This window comes from Myotis nattereri (genome assembly GCF_964212035.1).
Source record: "Myotis nattereri genome assembly, chromosome: 7".
NCBI lineage: Eukaryota > Metazoa > Chordata > Mammalia > Chiroptera > Vespertilionidae > Myotis > Myotis nattereri.
The window spans coordinates 41379349-41403244 of NC_138082.1; the positions used below are offsets into that span (position 1 = coordinate 41379349).

General features: G+C 36.5%; 1 protein-coding gene and 1 pseudogene across 2 annotated transcripts in view; both read right to left on the reverse strand.

Annotated features, from left to right (window-relative positions):
• Positions 1 to 7122: 7122 nt before the first annotated feature.
• The window catches only part of AGPS (alkylglycerone phosphate synthase), a 144368-nt gene continuing 127594 nt past the window's right edge, over positions 7123 to 23896 (reverse strand). The window contains exons 19-20 of the mRNA XM_081095871.1: positions 22981 to 23038; positions 7123 to 9096 (exon numbers count right to left, since the gene is read on the reverse strand). Of these exons, the coding sequence (XP_080951997.1) occupies positions 8975 to 9096; positions 22981 to 23038 (180 nt within the window). The 3' untranslated portion in view covers positions 7123 to 8974. The remainder of the gene's footprint in view (positions 9097 to 22980; positions 23039 to 23896) is intronic.
• Positions 17202 to 19180, reverse strand: LOC308522411 (dolichyl-diphosphooligosaccharide--protein glycosyltransferase subunit 1-like; annotated as a pseudogene). Its single transcript has one exon. The product of its transcript is annotated as a dolichyl-diphosphooligosaccharide--protein glycosyltransferase subunit 1-like (transcript).

The window sequence follows — 23896 nt, forward strand, 5'->3', positions numbered from 1 at the left end:
CATTCCTAAAACTCTGATGAAAAGCTTTGTTCTATGCTCCTAGGACATATGAACTTAGTGCACTGTTTCTCCACACACAAAAAAGATTTCCCTGTATTTCTAAAGCTTTAGTCCATTAAGATTCCGTCAAAATATCTGCCTAGCATATTTTAGAGGTCATATATTAAATGCAGTATTTTATAATATTAGCCAACCTCCCCATCTCCACATGTTCAGAATATAAGCATGTGTTTGTACACAAGTAGTTATTTTCATTTTCTCAGACATGAACAAGAACTTGATCTTTGTGTGCAGAGCAACCAAGCAGACTCCTTTGATCAGTAGCATGACATATTACTCATGACAGCCCCTCCTTGAATTTGGCCCCAGCTGTGGCATGAATGTTCATACTAATGCCATTTTTAAAGGTCAGGTGTATAGTGGCTAACCCTTACCCATTCATGGACAACCGGGAAATGGGAAAACTGTGTGAGATGGAGGTGGGTCATTGGGCACATGACCTTCCCTCCCAGAGGGTGATATAGGAACATACAGGTATGGCCTCAAACCTCAGAAGGGTACCTCAGGTAGAATCCGTATAGAATTGTCAGTGATAGGTTTGACCTGAGGTTAGAATAATTTGTTTCTAGATGTACAAATAAATAAGCTTACTAGGAAATGTGAGATAAGAAAGGTAAATGGCTTGGAGGGGAAGCTTTAGGGGAGTAACTTTCTGATCCCTCTTCCCTGTCTATAATCCTTGCGTGGGCTCATTTCCACGCTGGAGTCTGAGGTAAGCAGTGCTGGAGGTCTGTCCAGGTAAGCAGGGTGTGGCTACCACCCAATTTTAAAAGGATAACATCACCAAAGGAAAGCTTTTTATTTCAGGTGAACCTCAGCATTTTCTAATGCAGTTTTCATCTTAGGTTCCTTTGTCTTTTTCTTAGTAACTATGGGCGATATGGACATATATGGGAGGTTGTGCTGCTTTCCTGAAGTTATTTTCTGTCACACGAAGTAGCTTCCTAGCAATAGTGTGAGTTTCAGCTCACTATCCACCATTTACTAACTGCCTTTTATCCCTTGTTGATCTTCCAGTGGGATTTAAGTGATATTTGATGTTTTTGGGTGTTTTTTGTTGTTTTTTTGTATTCACTTACTGTGCTATATACACCCTTAGTTTCAGTAACTCTGGGTTCTTGTTTGTCCAACCACATAATTACCATTACTGTAATCACCAGATTCTAAACTTATATTTCCATTTTAGCTATAAGATATACACAACTTTTTGAGTATGTTAATGGCCCACTAAGGGCCATTCAGGAGGCAGCCAATCAATGATTCTCATCATTAATGTTTCTCTCTCACCCTCTCCCTTTCTCTCTGAAATCAATAAAAATATATTAAAAAACAAAAAACAACAACGTGACAGAACTACCTATACTAATAAAAGGGTAATATGCTAATTAGTGCAGACATCTTCCAGACGTCCATCGGGACAAAGCCACAGTGGCTGCGAGGCCCGGGGCTCACGGCAGCCATGGGCTCAGGCAGCCATGGGCTCAGGAAGCTGCAAGGCCTGGAGCTCAGGCAGCAGCAGTGGTGGCAGCAGTGGGATGATGGGGGCGGCGCCTTCCCTTGATCAGCCTGGTCGCCTCCTGCAGAGGGAGTCCAGACTGCAGCTTAGGCCTGCTCCCCCCCCCCCCCCCCCGTTGGCTCAGTGGATAGAGCGTTGGCCTATGGACTGAAGGTTGCAGGCTTGATCCTCAGTAGGGGGCATGCAGGAGGCAGCCAGTGATTCTTTCTCATCACTGATGTTTCTATGTCTCCCTCTCCCTCTCTGAAATAAAAATATATTTTTAAAAAATGCAGCAGAAAATGGGTTTATAAGTATATTGAAAGAGAAATGCCCCTGAGGGTAAACACCTGCAAAAGTACATGTGATGGTAGTAAGACCTCATTTGTTTTTCTGATAGGGTAACATAGGAAATCAGAGCAGCAAGCTTTATTAAATGATTTCAGTCTGGCTGCTGACAATATTAAATTAAGTAAATGTAAATGCATGCTTAACGTTTGTCTGGCATAAATGTTGATTCATTGGGAAAAAGCCTATCTGTGGACACAATGTAAAAACATGAGGTGACAATAGCATGTGACGTGGAAATGTAGCTGCCTGAACCCTGAAGGCTTTTTCATGAATGTTATTGGGCAGGTCTTTGTGAATTCACTTAGATGATAATTCAGGCAGATAGTACATGTCTCAATTCTGATGGCCCGAAGCTTGATGGGACACACAGTATTCTGGGTAAGAATCAAGATTCTTAAATCTAGAACTAAATCCAGTAAGATGCAAATTTTAGTGAGGCCTTTAAATATAAGTAATGAGGCTTTTAAAAAAATCAGCCTTCAAGGAGATGTGAATAAAATGGCACATGCAGAAAAGAAAGCCCTTGTTAAATTCAAATTCAGCGTGAGATGACAGTGCAAAATCCACCAAAAAGGCATTTTTTTAGTGAATAGAATAAGGAAATCATTGGTACTACTCTGGATCATCTAGGCCTAGACACCACAACTTTAAGACTACCAAATGGGCACATATAAAGAGATGCGGGTGGTGAAGGATCTAGAACTGACAGGAACAAGACTTGGCAGGGGACTGGGGGACATGAGCTGTCTTTAAATACCTGAAGAGCTGCCCTTCAGTAGAGCAATTGAACAATTCTTTATGCAAAAGAAGACCTAACTCACACTAATGGATAAAAGGAGACAGATTGCAGTAAATTAAAACAAAACCTCTTAATACCTGAAGATTTCAGAAGTTGGAAAAGGTTTCCTGGAAAGGCAGTAAATTCCCATTTGGTCACAAATGTTCAGGAAGGCTGGTTATTGTTTATGGCCTCAAGGATGGGGGAGGTTAGGAAATAATTTTTATGTTTTGGGGGGAAAAAACGGGATGAGATGATTTCTAAGGTTCATTCAGTCTGAACTTACATAAGCTAGGTAAAAAATTGCTTTCTTTAAATATTAAGAGCTAAAATCTTAGTGTGGCAAGTGATTATTGAAATTTGTCAACTAAAATGGATTCAATAGGTCTAATTCTCAGTCATTCCACAGCCTAGACAGCTACAAGCTTCCCTCCAGTGTGGGAGCCATGGGCAGGGACAAAATCAGCATCTGTCTGGGCACACGTGCTTCACTACTGGAGAGGCTACTCCTGAGTACAGACTGTATCCTATTTATTCTCTGGCTCAGCGTGATGCTGGCAACAAAAGTTAAATGGAATCAACATGAAATAAGCAACAATTCCTGTAACAATGAGTGGTTTAGGTATTATTTTATTTTTTCCCAGCACATTTTAAAAATCACACATGGGCATTTGCTTATAGAACAGTACAGTCTAGGAAAAGCAATAAAAGGAGAATGCAAACATACACTGGAAGCACAGTAGATAGACTATGTGTGGAGCCCTTGTGGAAAACAGTATGGCTCAGTCTGAATTGACAAAGCTATGTTGGAATTTCTCTTCCCACTACATATCCACTTTTAGACTATAAACGTAAAGAGAAGAATTGTTTGTATGCATTAGTTACAGCAGTATAATGGCTTACATACAAGTGTTTATCCACATGTAGTTCCAAAAAGATTATACTACAGTACTGGCAGTAGGAAGAATAGGTACTGCCTTGGAGGAAGACTCAGGATAAGATAATTATTCAAGTCAAGTTGCATCAGAGCCAAAGAATTTCATAGGCTTAGCAAAAAAGGACAAAAAATAAGAAATATAATCTACACGTATTTCTTGTAAGATTTATCATTGTCCAGGAACATAAATATTCATTATTCTGAAGGCACTATCACACAAAAAAAGGACTAACAACATAAAAAATAGGACACACACACACACACACACACACTTGCTCCTCAGGGAGCTGTGTAAGCAAACATCAAAGAGCATGATGTGGATCTCTCAGGAACTAAATATGTCACACTCACCAAGCCACATCTGAGGGCTACTCATTTGGAGCAGTGGAAATGAAAATATAAAACTGAAAATACATATAAACCCCATCAACTGAATAGATGTGGGAGTACAGATGCATCATACAATTAAATATGCTAGAACGGGTGATCCAAAGCACTGTGGAAAGAATGTTCAGTGTTTCTACATACCAGTACTTAACTCCTGACATGTTCTTAAAGAGGAAGAGCCCTGAACTGCTAAACAATCTCTGTCTTTTAAAGACTCTCTCCCACCCATTTTAAATAATGGCTATTTCATGAAAAAAAAAAAAAAATCCCAACAAGGCACTGTGATCTTTTGGGGATATTCTTTAAGTAGGTCAAAAGATAATTATTTATAGAAATTGTACACCAGTATAAGCATTTCATGTCCTTTGTGTATGTGAACAAGACTATTTGAAGGGTTAAATAAATGTTTCATAGGGAGCTGATGTTGAAAAACACTGCCAATATTAAGAAGCCTTAAACACAAGCATACATGACCCTGACTGGTGGCTCAGTTGGTTGGAGCATCATCCCATACACTGAAAGGTCATGGGTTCCATTCCTGGTATGGCACGTACCTCAGTTGAGGGTTTGATTCCCAGCTGAAGTATATACCTAGGTTGTGGGTTCAATCAATTGCTGTGTCTCTCACATCCATGTTTCTCCCTCCACCCTCCTCTCTAAAATCAGTAAACATATCCTTAGGTAAGGATTTTTTTTTTAAAAAAAGCATTATGTACTACTTAGAAATCCACACTAAAGCTTTTTTTCCCTTTTCTCTCTTAACTTTGGAAGTTCAGTCTTTGAAAAATGTTCCTAATGATGTTTTTATTTTTTCCTTGTGGAAAAAATAAAGTATAAAATAATCTCCTTTGAGAACCAAAAAAGAAATCTTTCCATGTTCACAGAGCTAACATACTTAATTCTGTGATGGTTCTTTGGCGTGAGTGTCCTATATATCAGTGGTCCTTACGTGTGTTAAGAAATTGTAGTTAGGAGAGCGCTAGAGTGCTCTTTCTTTGTGGATCTTCCAAGATTCAAATGGGGAATGCTTCAGATTCACTAGAGACTAACAACCTCCTAGGAATATAACACTGATCTAAAAAAGAACTAGAGGGATAAAACCTACCTAACAATATACTCAGCCATAAATAGAAAGGGATTTAGTTATATTTAAGTTGCACTTGATTATGCTTCATTAATAAAATGATAAAAATTAATATGAAGATGAAAAAGTAAACCCAGGAGGAAAACCCATACGCATACAGAACAACAAACAGCTTTGCACTCCCTTTGAAGAAAGAAAACTCTCAGACCAGGTCCATTTTATTAATAATATAAGTTTCTACAATCTGTTGACATTACAAGTAGTTTTTACAGTTAAATTTCATACTAAAGACAAACACTGTTTGGCTTAAGAAGCAAAAGCTGAGTAATTCACATCCTCCATGTCAGACACTGTATTTCAATAATTAAAAAATCTTTTATGCTTTCTGAATTTTAGCATCAAAGTATGTGTTGTTTCTCTTTTAGGAAATTGAAATTTATAAAAAAAATTTAATGAATATACTGTCATGTGGCTCATTTGGGAACAGGAAGCCTTGGGCAAAGCGAAGCTTCTATAACTTATGAAGCCAAAGGCGATTCTGGATTCTCAATCCTCACTGGCACTTGCTACTTTTGGCTTTTATCCCCACCATGAGCTAAGCCCTAATTAAAATCAAAGTTGCTAAATATTCAGTGGTAAACAAAAAACTATTAAAGCTGTCTTTAGTTCCTGTCTCAGTGTTTCTTAAAATGTACATACGTTTTCCACAGTCTTTCATTTTGGCTGCCGCAAGCACCAGCACATGCGGTTTGTGAATCAATTCCTAATACATAACCATTTGTGTTCCACATTTATATAGAATAGATGCTCGGCAAACCCAGTCCCATTTGAACAGCCAAGATTACACGCTTCAGCTTGGGACTACAAAGCTTCCCTGCTCAGCAATGGGTAAGAAGCTGTAGTTACAAAAGAATAAAACAAAGGAAAATCTCTGGAGCCAACATGCACAAAGGCATTTTAAAAAACACAAGCTAGGACTTCGCAGTTACTGGGAATAATCTGTAAAAGAGGTTTCCTCGGAGCCATCTGTATCTGGCATAGGGTACACACTGATGGACGCTCATCCGTTACATTTGTTTTCCAAAATACAGAAGGCTTCCAGCTTCATAAATAACTTTTAAGTAACTGTACTATACATAATAATGTAAGCATTTAGGAAGAAAACTCAATTCCTCATAAGAGGAAAGAATTTAATCCTCCTTCTTTGTAGTAATATGCTGGGTACAATAAACTTGTGGCTTTTATAATTCTTACTAAACTAAAAAAGTTCAAGTTACTCCGCACAGGACTAAATTCACTTATGTACTGTAAATTACACCAAACATTAAGGCAAGTTACTCTAAGGGTCAATAAAGCCTGTTCATATTGAGTCTTTAATATTCAATGTCATTTCTCACTAGCAGCAAGTACCCATTACCACTAAAACCCCAATCCAAATGTGGTATCAATCAGATACAATGTTAGAAATATGACTAAGACAAGCCAATGTTATGTGGTACTGAAAACCAAATACTGAATTTAAAATTTTAAATAAACTCATTCAAAATGAGTTAGGAAGCCTCACAATGTTCTCCAGGCTTTAACTTTTATGAGGCCATTTTCAGATATTTCAGAAATACAAGGCAAGGTTTAAGTGCTTCTTGAAGTCAAGAACTTAGCTCTCCACACACGTAAGTATATGCAGTGGCACCTCTCAGAGCTGGGTATGAAAGTGGGAGGTTTTCTGATTTACTAAATCAGAGTGAAACTGCACTGATGAGTGCTCCTGTGTTTCAAAATGATCCCAACTACAAAACGTGGTCACCACTATAATATCGACTGGGGCATTCTGCAAACATGGGAGAAGGAAAACAAAGACATAAATCACTGACTTCCACAAGGTTCATGTAGAATAGTGAACACAACAATTCCAGGTGTTGCATTTAGTTTCCTAATATCAAATACAGAATTTCTGAGGTTGTTGAAATCTGAACTCCCTGGGAAAGAATGCTGTAACAATCACATGCAAAAAAAAAAATTGATCTGCTTATGAATCTGTAAGTTTTATTTTTAAAAAATTACTCAGAAACATGTATACACTCCAGTGAGATACTAGTACCATATTAAATTTTACATTTTGATTACCAATTAGAGAAATCACCTTCATGAATAGATGCATTTTATAAAGCTGTTATTTTATTATAATTCTAGAGGCAAATAAAATGTAATTTCCTCATCAAGTATCCAACTATTTCAAACATTAAGGGCTTTAAGCACAGATCTGCTGGAAATTTTATACTTAAAAATAAATCACCAATGTAGAGAGGCAGCTTCAAATATACCAATATTTTGTTTTTGTTGTTAAAGTAATATTTAATTTTTATTTGCTTACAGATTTATTAGTTTGAGGCCAATTTTATTAATTAAAAATTATTTATCATCTTGAAGTCTTAAAAATACCATTTTGTCAATTTTTACTTTTCTGGTTAAGGCTACTTCAGATATAAAATGTATCAAACTGCCCAAAAATACTCTGGAGCTGTTGCTACATAGACAGACAGTGTGTCCTTTTACAGGCTCATCTGCATTTTGACCTACATTATCTGACCAAATATTAATTTTAAAAAATTATCAAAAGTTAGGCATTGCATTAAGAAAAGAATCCATCTCAAAATGTGAATCATGAACTTTTACAGTGATTCAAAGTAATCATTTCATGTATTTTAATATCCAGATTTGAATGTAAAAATGTTTGCTAAATGTGATTAATGTCCTATTATTTAAGAAATATGATATTTCAAATTTTTGATTATGCTATGTGTATTAAAACATTAGCTTTTTAAAATTTAGGTTAAACCAGTAATTCAAAAAAGGCAAACCATTATTAAAAACTAAACTGAAACTTTACTTTTACATGAAAATGTATCATGTTGTTTGGGTTCACTGAAAAACAAAACAAAACAGATTTATGATTGAAACTGTTGAGGCTTTCACATTCAATAGCTAAATGGTAACTGTGTTTCTTTAGCCAAACAATTCCTCGAACTGGAGATGTTAAATGCAAGGAGTCTTCCTTCTTTCCTATTGCAGCTTCTGCATCTCAGCAACAGGAATGTGAAATTACAAACATTAGGATTCTAAGTTGATTAAAGGCATTCATTTCATGGTAAACCTATTCTTCACATACAATGAGCAATAAGTCAGCTTTTCTTATAAAACATATTATGAATGAAATAAGATATAACAATAGGTTATCTCAGTGATACAAATACAACTCATACTTCAGTAGAAACAGAAATATGGAGAACAAAAACACGTCCCCAAACAGAATAATTTGTATATTGATGATTTAAAGTTTTATAATTGTATACTAATTAAAAAGGGTAGACCAAGCACCTTACAGAACTGAAAGCATCCCAAGTAACAGACTGCCAAATTTGTTTCACGAGTATCTTCCCTTAATGGCCTATTCACACTAGAATGCATTCAAACATACATGTGCATCACTCCTCAGTGGAATTCTTCCTAAGATATCTGCTTCCCAGATATGTTATTTTTAAAAAGAGGCTAGGTAAGCAATAGATAACACTAAAATCTGCCTTTGTTAAGAAGAAACATCAATACAAAACAGCTGGCAGCATCTTCCTCTGACATAACAACTGGCAGACTTGTGCTGCCTTACTCAAATCTGAAATGATAACCAAATGAGAGAGACTTAGGAATACCATCTGTCAATCCACAAATGCAGAAACAAAACAAATTACACAATGAAACAAACTTATGTTAAACCAACAAACAAATGGAGCCAAAATATAGTCCATGATATATATGATTACTGGCATAACCATAGTTGAAGACTTTAAAAAAAAAAAGTGACATTTTTTCATAACAATAGTAATGGATTTATAAAAGGTTTCTGTTTCCAAAGATGTTATTGGGGTCCACATATTCCTTGACAGACTTCAGCATCCCAAAGCCGACATCAGAGATACTCTCTTTTAGCCATTGCTTCCGTAACTTGCCCACTGAAAAAAACAAAATAAAAAATGCTTCAATATACACTGTGATGCTGGGAACCGATCAATCTTGTGACCACGAATGAACAAACACTGTGTGATAAATGCTTTTATTCAAAAATGAGAAATGTTTTGCTTTATTTGATTTATTGAGCCCACCAGACTATCAAGCTCATTAAGCCCAATGTATTCCCAGGGGAGGCCTGTGCTCCACAGTGTCTCCTTTTTCTGTAAACTATGAAATGAAGATGAAGAAAGCTTGGACTGAAATTATGGCCCATTTTACAAATAACAAAATGAGAAAAACACGCATTTCAAAAGAACCAACCTCCTGTCTTAAAAACCAAAACGGCCAAAGTTTCAGAGAAAATGAAGTTAACTCAAGAAAAACATCACATTCAGTTGAATCTGTTGGGTATAATATAGCAAAAATGACAGACTACATATTCGTAATATTTCAAGGAGAACAAAAGCTTTAAAATTTTTAAGAAAATTTGAACCCTGGGTTTTAAGGAAAAACAATCTGGTTATGAAGCTTTTCCATTTGTATTTTATTTTCATATTATTAAATAAATATGCATGTTTACTTTTTCCTAATGTTTTCCCCAAATTAGAGATTTCTTTAGGCACTAAGTAAATCAAACACTTAACCCATTTTAAACTTAGTTTTTTTGCTTTTACCTACTGGATAATGCTCCCCTTCTTTGTTCTTGGTCTAATTTTTTTCTGAGAATAATGAAATAATATAATGGCTAGCAGCATAAATCATCCTTTAAAAGGTACTCCATAAAAAAAACATAACCTTTCTAAGTACAACTTTTATAAGAAAGGATTTGTACTAAATCTGTAAAATAATTCTGAAATGTCAATTTGCTTTGGCATTAAAAAGTAAAGCACTCTGCTGACTTATCTATGGTGAAATGAATAAATCTTTTAATTTATGGATAGGACTATTTGTGGCTAGCACTTTTCAAATATATTATAATAACTGAATTCAAATGGTCATTTTCCAAAAATGTTCATTACTGATCCAAAGTCATTAACAGTGATTTAATTGGCCAACAGAAACTGGAAACCTTTCTTCATTAAAGTATTCAGCCTGTCATTCTAAAATGCACTCCCATTTATCAGGCTACAGTGACACACCATAGCATCTGCCTTTTGGAAACCTTAATGCCATTTCAAGCTCAATTCAAAGCATCTTTTGTGCCCAGTTCTCCAGGAAACCATCAAATTGTCATTAAAACAACAAATAACTTGATATCCTCAGAAAGCAAAATATTTCTACTTAGCTTCTAGAAATAAAAAAGCATTGCTGGTGTTAAGATGGGCTAAAAGGAGGTACAGAAGGAAAAAAATCTTAAATTAAAAAAAGAAAATTTTTGTTTGAAAGAGCTCTAACACTAGAAACCAAACAGTACAAATTCCTAGTCGTCTAACCTCTACTACCTAAAGGAGGTTCTACTGGGTCCTCCTCCTATCTCCCAAAGGGACTTCAGCCTCAGTTTCCTCATCTGCAAGGGGATTAAAATCTATAGTCTTTTTCACCTCAAATACCCTCTGATTTTAAGAACTTAAAAAAAGCTACAAAGCAGTTATTTCCAGATTTGCTCCAAGGGATTAAAAAAAAAAAAGCAACTACTTTGTGAGTGGCAGAAGTAGCATCATTATAAGCTCCCACACTGAGGCAGCTCAGCAGAAAGGGGTGAAAGCAGTCACTGCCAGTCTCCACTGTTATCTGTAATATAGTTTCACTGAATGTGTCCTGTGGTTATGGATCTAATTGTCCTGAAAAGACTGCAAACAACTGCTCCAACAAGATGGAGCACATTAGAACCTCAGCAGGATGCCCAACAGCTAGCTTGTCTGCCTGGTTTTACACCTCTCGTAATAATGCAATTCCACAAGGAACTGAACCATCATCTGAGAAGCCACCCAACAGCCACTGCATATTTAATGAAGTCGCTCACCAAGCGCTGGAAAACAGAAGGTGCTTGGAGTGCATCATTAGTTCTGTCAGAAGGATAATTTACACATCTATCTTGTCAAATTTTCTATGGTTTATACTTTTACAATAATCAATCTAACATACATTTGATTAGTGGACTAGAAAGTTTATAAAAAGGCAGTACAGTCAGCATAGCTGTAGCCCCTCATAAACATATATAATAAAAGAATTTAACCCCTTCATGGCAGAGGTCTGTGAGCGTCTTCTGTCAATGATAATAGAATTTGAACTGAGATCAGAAACCATGGCTTATGCAATTAAAGGGACAAGGAATGTTTTTAGTTTTGCTTAACAATTAAGTCTACTACAATGTAGGATTAAGTGTCCTAAAAATAAAATTTAAGTAAAAATGCTCAATGATTCTTTGTAGTAAGACAATTACTGGATATAGTCTTTATAAAATTCTAGAGAACCTTCTCTGGCTCAGATGAGTTAATAAATTAAAACAACAACAACAAAACAACAAAGGCTCTAATCCAAAAGAGGGATCATACTTCAAAGTAGAAGATTTTTATTCTAGAGCTAACCAACAATAATAATTATGCCATTTGTACAATCTTTATTTGTACTGCAAGGCATTTAGAAATTAGCTGACTATACTGATCTGGACACATGAACACACTTGTGCACAACTCTAGTAGCTTCTTAAACATTTGTAGAGCTCATTTTCGGACAAAGAAATGATACTCTGTCCTTTATGTAGCATGTCATATTGGAAGACGGGATAATCTCTATATATAAAAGCCTAAGCGACTGGCTGACAGGCTGGTAGCTATGATGTGCACTGACCATCAGGGGCAGATGCTCAATGCAAGGCATGGAAACATAGAACAGACTGATGAATCTCCGAGGGAAGGGGTTAAGTGAAAGGGTGGGAAGAGATTAACCAAAGATCTTATATGCATACTAGAGGCCCAGTACACAGATTCGTGCACCGGTGGGGTCCCTCGGCCTGGCCTACAGAGATCGGGCCGAAACTGGCAGTCCAGCATCCACTGAGGGGTCCCAGATTGCGAGAGGGTGCAGGCCAGGCTGAGGGACCCCACTGGTGCACAAATCTGTGCACCAGGTCTCTAGTAGATTAATAAAAATAGAAAAAATAGGTTCCTCAGGACTGAAACATTCCTTGTATGTATAGTTACCCATGAAAAGGCATGTGTACATTCAGATCACATGAAGCTTAATGCTCTTTGCAGACCGGTATTATTTGATGTAGGATATTCACAACACTGACTCAATTATATTCCTTTAACTTCTGATTTTCTAGAAGTATAAACCTAGCCTGAGAGTCAACACTGGAGCTACAGAAAGCCAATTCCACCACCTCTGTAAACAAGATAGGGACCCTGTATTCCACAGCTCATAATTACTATTTTTTAAAAAATACATTTTATTGATTTTTTACAGAGAGGGAGGGAGAGAGATAGAGAGTTAGAAACATCAATGAGAGAGAAACATTGACCAGCTGCCTCCTGCACATCTCCCACTGGGAATGTGCCCACAGCAAGGTACATGCCCTTGACCAGAATCGAACCCGGGACCCTTCAGTCCGCAGGCCGACGCTCTATCCACTGAGCCAAACTGGTTTTGGCAGCTCATAATTATTTTAAGTATATAATTCCCAAAGTACTTAAATCAGGCACTTAAGAGTTGTACAAACATTTTAAAGATATAAAAAACATAGGCCAGCCCAATACTACACAAAATAGAAAATAAATGGGGGAAATTCTTTATCTGCTTAAATTAAAAGTGGAGTTCACTTTTTTATCATTTAATTTCTGATAATGTACAGATTGTATAAAACAAGCATTTTGTGTTCTTCCACAATATACCGTACATTTTTAAGTGCTTATTTTTGGAACAGAAAAGATGAAGTTTTTGGGGATACTAAAATCAGAGGCTCAACAATCCTTTTTGGATGCTAACATCTCCAAGAAAGAATGCATTTTGTGGTATGATTAACAGCATAATAGAAGGAACAAATATGTGTATGTAAGGTGGGAGTGGAGTGGGTAGTGAAGGTGTTATGTGTAGCCAAGCCATCAAAAGTTATCTAGAACTACTCTTTGTGTTCTAAGGGCCTGAAGACTTCGCAGGAACTATGCTATAGTCCTATCTTAAAAGTGATAGTGTTTCTTCAGAGGGGTCACAGGTCTCCACCTGAAAAGAGGACTTAGTTGTCCATTTGTTTGTGCAAAGCACATTTTGTGTGTTTGATTTTGGTGGAGGTACATGCTAAATTTAGCCAAATGAGAGATGCTAACACCCAGCCTTTAAAGGCATATGAAATGAGATTATGACTATTCATGAGTCTAATGCTTAAGGATACTTAAAAGTCATGTTTGACAAGATGACAAATTCTTGAATACTATGTTAACAAAGCAATTAATATCTGATAATATTTTTCTCTTATTAAATATTTAAAATGTCAGCCCTGGTTGGTTGGAGCATTGATTGGAGCATTGTCCTGATGCACCACAGTTATCTATAGCGTATTTCTTCTTATTGCTGAGTAGTATTCCATGGTACGGACACACCACTGTTTAGCCATTTATAGTCTCCCCTTACCCTTGATACAAGACCCCCAATGGAAACCTGAAACCATGGGTAGTACCAAACACTATGTATACTATATTTTTCTCTATACCTACATACTGTTTCATTTAAAGGAAACACTTTATGGCTTCTCTTTGGCATATCTGGATTGCCAGCATCACTACTCTTGCACTTTAGGGTCATTTTTAAGTAAAATAAAGGTTACTTCAACACAAGCATTGTGATACCATCACAGTCTATCTGATAACTAAGATGGATAAGTGACTAATGGGCAGGTAGTATATATAGTGTGGATTCACATCCTGGCCAGGATGGAGCATCATGCTACACAGAAGAGCCTACCATTTAGAACTTATAAATTGTTTATTTCTGGAATTTTCCATCTAGTATATTTCAGACCTTAGGTAACAAACTGTGGAAAGTGAAGCTGTGGAAAAGGGGGACGACTGTGCTAGATGAAGGGCATCTGGGCTGTTTGGGGGCTATTATTAGTAAAGCTGCTCTGAATATTCATGTACAGGTTTTTGTTGTGGATATAAGTTTTCACTTCTCTGATATAAATTCCCAAGAGTGAAACTGTTGGGTAGAATGGTAGTTGCATGTTTGATTTTATAAGAAACTGCCAAACTGTTTACAGAACGGTTGTGCCACTTTACATTACTATCAGCAATGCATGATTCATCTAGTTTCTCCACATCTGCCCAGCATTTGATATTGTCACTATTTTTTAATTTTAGCGTTCTGGTGGGTGTTTACATCTTACTATTGAGTTCTGAGAGTTCTTTATATATTATAGATATAGGTATTGCGTTGGATATGTGTTTGCACATATTTTCTCCCACTCTGAAGCTTATTTTTACATCTTCTTAACAGAGTCCTTCACAGAGCAAACATTTTTAATTTTGATAAGAAGATCCAATTTATCAAATTTTCCTTTAATGAATTGTACTTTTTGTTAGCAGTTTATGAACTCTTTGCCTCACTCTAGATCCTAAAGATTTTCTCCTGTGTTTTTTTAAAAAAATTTTTTATTATTTTATATTTTACATTTAAGTTGATTATCTATTTTGAATTAATTTTGGTATGAGGTCAAGGTTCTTTTTGTTGTTGCTGCCTATAGATGTTCAACTGTTCCAGCCCCATTTGTTGAATAATCTATATGCTTTTGTATCTTTGTCAATACTTGGACATAATTGCGTGGTTCTATTTCTAGGTTCTCTATCCTGTTCCATTGATCAATGTGTCTTTCCTCCAATATCACAGTCTTGATTACTGTACTAGTAGCTATGTCTTGAAATCAGGTATATTGATTCTTATGCGTTTTATTCTTTTTTTTCCCCCAAAATTGTTTTAGCGGTCTAATTCCTTTGCCTTATATGTAAATGTTAGAATAATCTTTTCTATATCTACTAAAAACACTGCTGAAATTTTGGTAGGAAGTGCATTAAACAGACAGATCAATCTGGGGAGAATGGTTATCTTTACTATGTCCAGTTTTCTACCAATCCAGGAATATAGTCTCTCCATTTATTTATATCTTCTTTGATTTTTTTTCATTAGCACTCTAAAATTTTCAGAATACAGATCCTGTGTTTATTTGGTTAGATTTATGCCTAAGTATGTATATATTTTGTTAGATTTGTGACTATTTCATTTTCTTTGAAGCAACTGTAAATGGTATTGCAAATGGTATTTTAAATTTCAGTTTCCGTATGTTTGTCAATATGTAGAAATGTGGTTTTTGTCTGTACTCTTGTATTCTGCAATCTTGCTGAGCATTTTTTGTAGATTCTTTGAGATTTTCTATGAAAACAAACATATCATCTATAAATAGCAACAGTTTTATTCCTTCCTTTCCAATCTGTATGACTTTTATTTCACAATACAGGTTTTTAACAAATGGCCTCAAAACTGAACTTTTGCTCATTCTTTTGAACAGTCTCGTTTTACTTTTAAAGTTTCTGATACTATTGGATTTTGTTAAGATCACACAAAATAGCTAAAAGCAGATGCTCCATAATTATTCTCTGAACAGCAGTAAATAATTTTGGTTAGGTAAAGACACCAATATTTAAACTAAGACTGATAAAATGTAATCAAGGCTTTTTACTTCCCGACAAGGACTTAGGTTTAATTTTTAGCAAATGAACAACTTAAAAACTTAAGTCATAAATTGAAATTAAATATGTGGCTGACATAAACTCTGCTGTTTAAACTGACCAGCTCGTCAGTTACAAAAACAAGCACTATGAAGATTAAGTTAAGCAGGCTTTATATTTCCTATAGCCTCCAGTTCCAGACTACATCTGTTTTCTTTGATACACAAAACCAGAGTTAAAATAGCCCCATTTATCACAGCATGATTGTAGGCAGACAAACCAGCCTGTCTGTTTCCAGATAGTGAAAGCAACTGTTATTAATCACAATTACAGGCCAAACGTTCTAAGAGAAATTGCATCAATATTCTCACAACCCCCAGCCCTCCTGCTCTTGAACTCAAAAATGGTACTGAGAGTGTCATGACTCTGCCTGAAGGTCAGTAAATAAAGGTGCTACTATGAGGTAAACTTGAGTTTTAAGTTCAGGATGCAAATTAAGGAAAATCTTTTTAATATATAAGTAATCTCTATTATTAAATTTAGCAGGACAATTAAACCCACTCTTTAAAATTTATATAAAAAGGTTTCTGCTTTATGAATCTATACTGAGTAGCACAGGATATTTGAAATTTACAAATTAGATGATTAACTTTAAGCAGAAAAGCATTTATGAAAATAGATATTTTTTCTATGCCAAATTTTGCAGTCAATAGTGTGAAGGAAATTATTTCTCTTTCAAACAGATTTTAACAGAACTTCCTATAGAGTGAGACCAACTGCAGTTTATGGATGAAAATACGTTAAGACAATTGTTGAATCATATCCCTTGAATTTGGAACTTTTTCAATAAACTGTAACCCCTTGCTCAATGGTTAGGGGGAGGGTTTAAGAATACAAACCATATACTAGACTTACTGGGGTGAACACTTTGTAAGTTATATAAATGTATAATCACTATATTTTACACCTTAAACTAATATAATATTATATGAAAAAAATTTTTCCCACAGTTCTTGATTTCTTTTGGCCACGCGTTTTAAAAAGTACGCACTCACTCGCAAAACACCCAAACATCAGGAATTAGAAGGGCAAAAAACATAGAGCTTACAAGCTTGAAAGAATTCACAGCCTTCAGAACAAAACAAAACCAATCAAATACTGACAATTTCTTTGTTCAAAACACAGATATTTTATTTTTAATGCAATTCAAGTTTTTGTTGTTTTCTTTTAAAACACTTTAGGGACAGAAATGGAGGCTTCTTGTGTTGCCTGAGGCAGAGCGTGGCTTCTCTTCTGTGAAGGCCTTTTGCAAAATACAGATGCCAGCATTCACTGGCCTCTATGTTTACCACTATCACCATCGCCCCCCCCTCCCCCCCCCCCCCCCCACACACACACCTGCCATCTGTAAACACAACATCTTGGCCCACCCTGGGGACAGCGGGCAGGGGCTACAGAGCATCCAAGATGTGACTGATGTTAGTGACCAACTCCTGTCGCTTTTCCGAGATGAGCTTCTCTTTCTTGAGCTTGCCAGCCACCAGCTGCTTACCTTCCATTACTGACTTCAGCACCAGCTCCTTGACCTGGGTATCCAGTTCCTGCATTTCTTTTACATGGTTGCACAGGTCAGAGCACTGTCTTAGGCCTGGACTGCAGCAGAGCAATCTCATGGGTCAAGGCCTTGTATTCCATCTCCAGGCTCTTCTTGCCACTGTTGAGGGACCATTTATACTTACTGATAGTCTCATCAATGTAATGGTAGAGACCTATCCTCTTATTGACCATGGTTAAGACCTGCTCTGTGACGCAGGCCACCTTCATCCTGGCTTCTTTGGTCGTGTCCCTTGTGATGGAAAAGCAGTCTGATGTGGCTCATGACTGTGAAGAACAAGAGGCAGAAATGGCCGCCACCAGCAGGGGCTCCTGCAGCATGAGCACCTTGTTGAATGTGTGGTGTACTATGATGTCCCGGATGTTCTGTTTTACCAGATTTTTCTTGTAGGCAACAATCACAGGGCAGCCAAATGTGCCCAGATAGGTGTAATACAGCTCATCTGGGACACGGCTGATTTCTTAAGGACTGTGAACTTGGATATTCCTTTGGGCATAGTCTCCACAGTCAGAAAATCTATCGCTTTCTCATAAAATAGCTGGTCCACAAACCTCATCTTCAATGCATACTCCACATCATAGCTTGAGAGGTTGTAGTCATCAATGTAATGGGTCTTTCACTCAACAAAAGAGGGAAGCAAGGCTATATTTCCATCTCCATGGAGTAATCCAAAATAAGGAAGTGGCTAACGAAAACAATGCCAATCTCATCCTGGTAATAACATCCTGGCCATCAGCAGGGAGGATGGTCTTAAAAGAACAAATGGAGGATAAACCACTCTCTGGCTGTCTCCGGTCATCATAGTGTGGAAAAGGCCCCAAGTGCAGCCCGGTGTGCTTCAAGTCCACATTTGCTTCTGCAGCGGTATTATCCCAGTGAGAAAGCTTAATGACTTGCATCATGCTGGTGACAGTAAGGAAAGGGCTGTTGTTCATATAATGTACTTGAATAGCATCCTGACCATAGGCAGGGGAATCTCTAAAAGGCCCATAATCTAGGAGGTTTCCAAACCACGTGGAGTTCCCCAGCCTGGTGCATCTCTTAACATTTTGGGAGGCAAACTTCACATGCATTGTTTGTGTCTTTGTTGGACAGGGAGTGTGCAAATAATGGCTGGCCTCAGACACCACAAACTGTTTTCTCTGACTGAGTGATCTGGGTTGAATATGGCTGAAGCACATAGGTATAAACTGTTTCCACAATGATTGAAATCTTGTCCCCAGATCAAATGCACTGGGAGCTTCACCATTAAGAATCTCCATTTTTACCCTTAACTTTGGTTTCTTGTACTTCCAGAGTTATTCTCTTTCTCATCATTTCCCCTCACATATAGACAAAGGTGTACCAGCTGTGTTTTGAGCTCTGGTTCCGAGGCCAGAAGAAAGGAGGCAGCGTGAGATGTGAAGCTGTCACTTGGGTGTATCAGAATCACCTTGGCAGTCACCTTGTCCAGGTGTCTGCTCAGGTCCATTGTGCACTTCATGTCCTTGCTGACCAGAGGCACATAAGAAGTAGGAGCAGAAGCAGGCGATGGCAGGGGCCTCCATAACCAGGTGAAAAAAAAATTTTTTTAAGTTTTTCTTCCCAGACCTTTTATTTCAAGCTGAGTAACACATAAATCTTTAATGGTCTTTACAGTTTTTCTTTTTCATTTTTTGGGGGGAGGGGAGGGCACTGCCCACAAATTTTTAAAAAATATATTTTTATTGATTTCAGAGAGGAAGGAGGGGAGGGAGGGAGAGAGGGAGGAAGAGAGAGAGAGAGAGAGAGAAACATCAATGATGAGAGAGACTCATTGATCGGCTGCCTCTTGCATGCCCCACATTAGGGATTGAGCCCACAACTTGGGCATGTGCCTTGACCAGGAATTGAACCATGATCTCTTGGTTCATAGGTCAGCATTCACTGGCCTCGATGTTATGCTGGTGAGACTATTGATTTTACCTTTTTAAAGAAGCTATTGTTTTTTAAGCACCTACCATATGCAGGACACCTTAGATGCTTTACATACATTAACACATTTAAGTCTTACAATAATCTATGATGTAGGTACTATTATTTCTGTTTTGCAGATGGGAATACTTAAGCTCCGAGAAGTTATTATCCTACGGTCACACAGCTAGTTAAGTGCAGTGTCAGGAGTCAAATACAGATTTCATTTCAAAGCCTCTGTTCTTTCCCCTATGGTTATAAACCTCTCAAACGTTTATTTGTTTTAAGACCAAGTTTGAATGGAATCTTACATACATAATGCCCCCATGGAAGAACACTAAAATGCTGGTGTTATACAGTAGAGATAGCACTTTATTTTACCTTACTTTTCTACTGAATGACTATTATTTCTCTTACCCAGAAATATTATGGTTTAATTAAGCCTTTCCATGATTAGACCCTATAATCAAACAAAGCCAGATTATTAAACATTTGAAACTAAATTAGCAATGAAACTAATGTCATTCTAATATGAAAGATTCAGAGCCATATGATAATTTGAAAACTTCCTCAATTCTGTAAGCATTTAGCCACTCAACATATTTATTGAGCATCTACTACATAAAACAGCCACTGTTCTAGAGACTGGGGAACATAGTGATGAACAAGATAAAGTTAATAACCTCACTGAATTTATTCAAATGAGTAGCACAGAAACTATGCAAAAGATCAGGAAGACACTTCTAAGACAGTGGCATTTTTCTCAGAGATGAAAATGAAGGGGAAAGTGAGACATGCAAATATCTGGGGGGACAGGGGGGGCAAGAGAAAGAATATCAGAAGAAGAGGGAACAAATAGCAAAGGCTTTGAAGGGTTGATTATGTCTGAGGAGTAGCAAGAAGGCCAATACTGCTAGAGGAAAAAAGTAGTAAGAGAAGAGGACTGAGAGAAAGACACACCATGTATAGCCTTGAAGGCTCTGATAAGGACTTTGTATTTTGTTCTGAATGTGAGGAGGAAACACTGAGTTTTAAGAAGATCCCTCTGGCAGCAAGAGCAGCAGCAGGAGAGGCGCAAGAGTGGAAGCACAGACCAGCCAGGATGATGCTGCACTAACTCCATGGCAGTGGTAGTTGATGCCTTCTGGGACTTGGGAGTCAGTAGTGTACAGATGGTGTTTTAAGTCCTGAGGTGATCACTAAGGGAGTGAATGAACACACAGAACAAACTGGCTCAGGGCTAAGCTCTGGGGCACTCCAGTGTTTAGCAGTTTAGAAGATAAGCCAGCAAAGCGAACCCCTCCATTTCCCCGCACATATGAAACATATTTTGTATTCAGGTTTTAGTTTCTTCTTCTAAGCAACAGATGAAACTAGGTAGTTTAGTTTGTTTCCATGCAGTCATATTTTTGACCGCATAGAAAATTTAAATATGAGAAATATGAGAGAAATAAAGGAGTTATATTTAAATGAGGCATAACTTCTAATACATTAATATGCAGTAAAACCTTGCTACCTTCGAGTTAAAAATTTCTAAAAATAAATTATTTCATTGAAGTTGAGAGTCTTTAGCAAATAAAGACCTAATAAGCCTAGAATCTGAAAATGCACATAAATTATACAAGGAGTTTTATTTTAACAAGTTCTGACCTGCACTTCTCTTATTATCTGCTACTGCCAACATGTTAGAAACCTACAATGAGGAAGTATAAAAACAACCAGAGAGTCAAACTGATTTATGTGCAAGGACTCAGAAAACAATGAAATATCTATGATGAAGAAATTAAGATTGTTAATTCATTTGTTTTAACATCTAAAGCAGGGCAAGTAAACTAGTGTCAAAATTAAAAAAAAACAAAGAGGTTTTATATTTTAAAAGAAAAAACAGTAATGTTTAGTATTTTGTTTCCTATACTTTTAAAATTGTGTCTCTTTTCAAAGGCTGTTCATTTCACTTTTTAGCTTTTTACCTATTTTCACTATTTTAGGCTCTTAAAGCAAGAGAACAGGGACACTGAAGCATGAGGACCTGAATTGAAATTCAACTTCTATCACTCACAATTATTGTTCAGGTCTTTGGGCAAATTACTGTACACTGTACACTCAAGTGTTTTAACCTCTCTTCATTTGAAAGACAGAAATAATATCTACTCTATAGGCATTTCAAGCAGAATTAAGGGAGATTTATGCAGAACACCTGGCAAATATTTTCAACTTTACAAATGTTAATTCCTTTCCCTAGAGCAGCCTTGGGCAAACTACGGCCCACGGGCCAGACAGCCAGTTTGAAATGAATAAAACTAAAAAAAAAAAAAAGACCATACCCTTTTATGTAATGATGTTTACTTTGAATTTATATTAGTTCACACAAACACTCCATCCATGCTTTTGTTCCGGCCCTCCGGTCCAGTTTAAGAACCCATTGTGGCCCTCGAGTCAAAAAGTTTGCCCACCCCTGCAGTCTATCTCCCTTCTCTTCACTGTTTCAACATTTGTAGCGTTTACATGTTTATTAAAGTTACCTTTGAGTGCTTTTCAAGGAAAATGGGAAACTTACCTTGTGGTAAAGTGGTAATGATATAATCCAGCTGGCTTTGATCAGTGGCCTTTTGAGTGTTACAATATTTTATTTTACTAGACTGTAAGATTTTTCAGAGAAATAATCACTGTATAATTCTTTGAAACCCTATTGCCTAATGGACCAATAATATTTATAATCTGGAAAGCACACAACAATATTAAAAAGCAGAAGAGATAGCTACTTCTAAGAAAAAAAAATACATGTAATGTTAGATAATGCTAAATGCTATGGTGAAAAATCAAACAAGGAGAGAGGGATATAGAGAATCCAGGGCAGGGGTAGGGGCTGAATTTTTAAATTTAAATTTAGAATTTAAATTTTTAAATTTGTGGTTACTTTTCCTTATGCTCCTCCTTAAAAATATTTTTACATTTAAAACCTAAATATATCTATTTTTCTAAGCACCACATTATATTGAGGGATATATTCAGAACAAATTTCTATTAAGGGGGACAGGTGGATAACTTCAAAAATTACAATTTTAATAACCGAATAGCCACTGTTTCACTCTTAAAAAACTGCCTTATATAACTTTCATAAACTAGTACTTAGGTAGATATATCCTAATTTTTATTAGTGATGTGATCAATTCTTTCATAAAATTTAATATTTACCACAATGGTCACCAACTAACAAAACAGCATTAAAATTTAAAAAAAATTTTTTTCACATCCTATCTTGATTAATTTATTGAATTCAGGGAGGGCAGAAAAACGACTCTTCAAAATATGGTATAAACTGATGTCCAGTTACATTTCAATAGTAGCTGAAAACACTTACTTGTTTTTATTTCTTTCCCTTTAAAAACTTTTGCTGCAATGGTCAAATATCTGTGAGGCAAGCTAGGTGGTCTTAGGGAACATGAAGTTCCCTGAGAACTCAGAAGGCTGTTTAGGTTCCTATCTAAGCAGGCTTGTCAAGTCAAACTTCTGTCGGCTACTGCCATACCTAGACTACCTCAGTGACAGACACAATCTTCCAAGAAATTTCAAGTGCTTTCATATTATTTATATTATGACTCTCCTGGCATTCTACCAAATCAAACGCTTTTTACATTAGGAATATCAGAAATTTACATGAAGAATAACAAAAAAAAAAATACCTCCGTGGTGATGCGATAGACTCCCTCCATTAGCGAGGATTTCCTCTCTAGCAGCTGCCTATATTTGGAAACAATACAACAAATAGATTTCACACTTTGAAGTGAGCGGAAGATCCAACTTCCAAAGGAGGCACATATTTTCTGGGTGAAATGATAAATCAGAAGCCTCGTTATCCTTTCTGCATTTTTTAAAGCAATTAAAATATATAGCCTAGCTTTACAGTTTTTTCCAGTAAATGGTCAAAATATCTGCAATAGTCACTTCCAGATTCTAGAAAAGAAAAAAAGGCAAAACAATCAATTTTGCAGCACTAAGTTGTTAATAATGAAAAAACGTTTTGTAAAGACAAAACCAGGTTCTACTCTGAAGTTAACATCTCACTCTACCAATAAATAATAGTAACTAACATTTCTTGACTGCTTATTGTATGTCCAGAAAAGCACTAAGCAATTTTCCTACAATAACTTATTTTTTATCATAGTCTTATGGAATAATTACAATTACTCATATTTCACAGTTAAAGAAAACGAGGCTTAGATAGTTAAATTATTGACATAATAGCATGCATTGGGCATTAGACTCAAGATTACTTACAAAGTTATCAGGAATCAACCATAAAAGCCCTTATGGGGCAAATTACTTGTCATACCTACTGCTATTTAAGGGTGCAAAAAAAAACGCCTTCCTTTATCCTCCCAACATATTGGGTCTTGACTAGGCTCCTTGTAAAGCACTATGGTGAGAAACATAAAGGCTTAAAGCACAATGAAGAATCACTGAAGTACGGGGTGAAAAAAGGGTAAAGAAACTGATATTATATTCAACTCATAAGAATGTAATAGCAATAAAGTGAAATATCTACATAGCCTTGAACCTCTCAGAATTACTCAGGTTGTACAAACCATCAGGGAGATA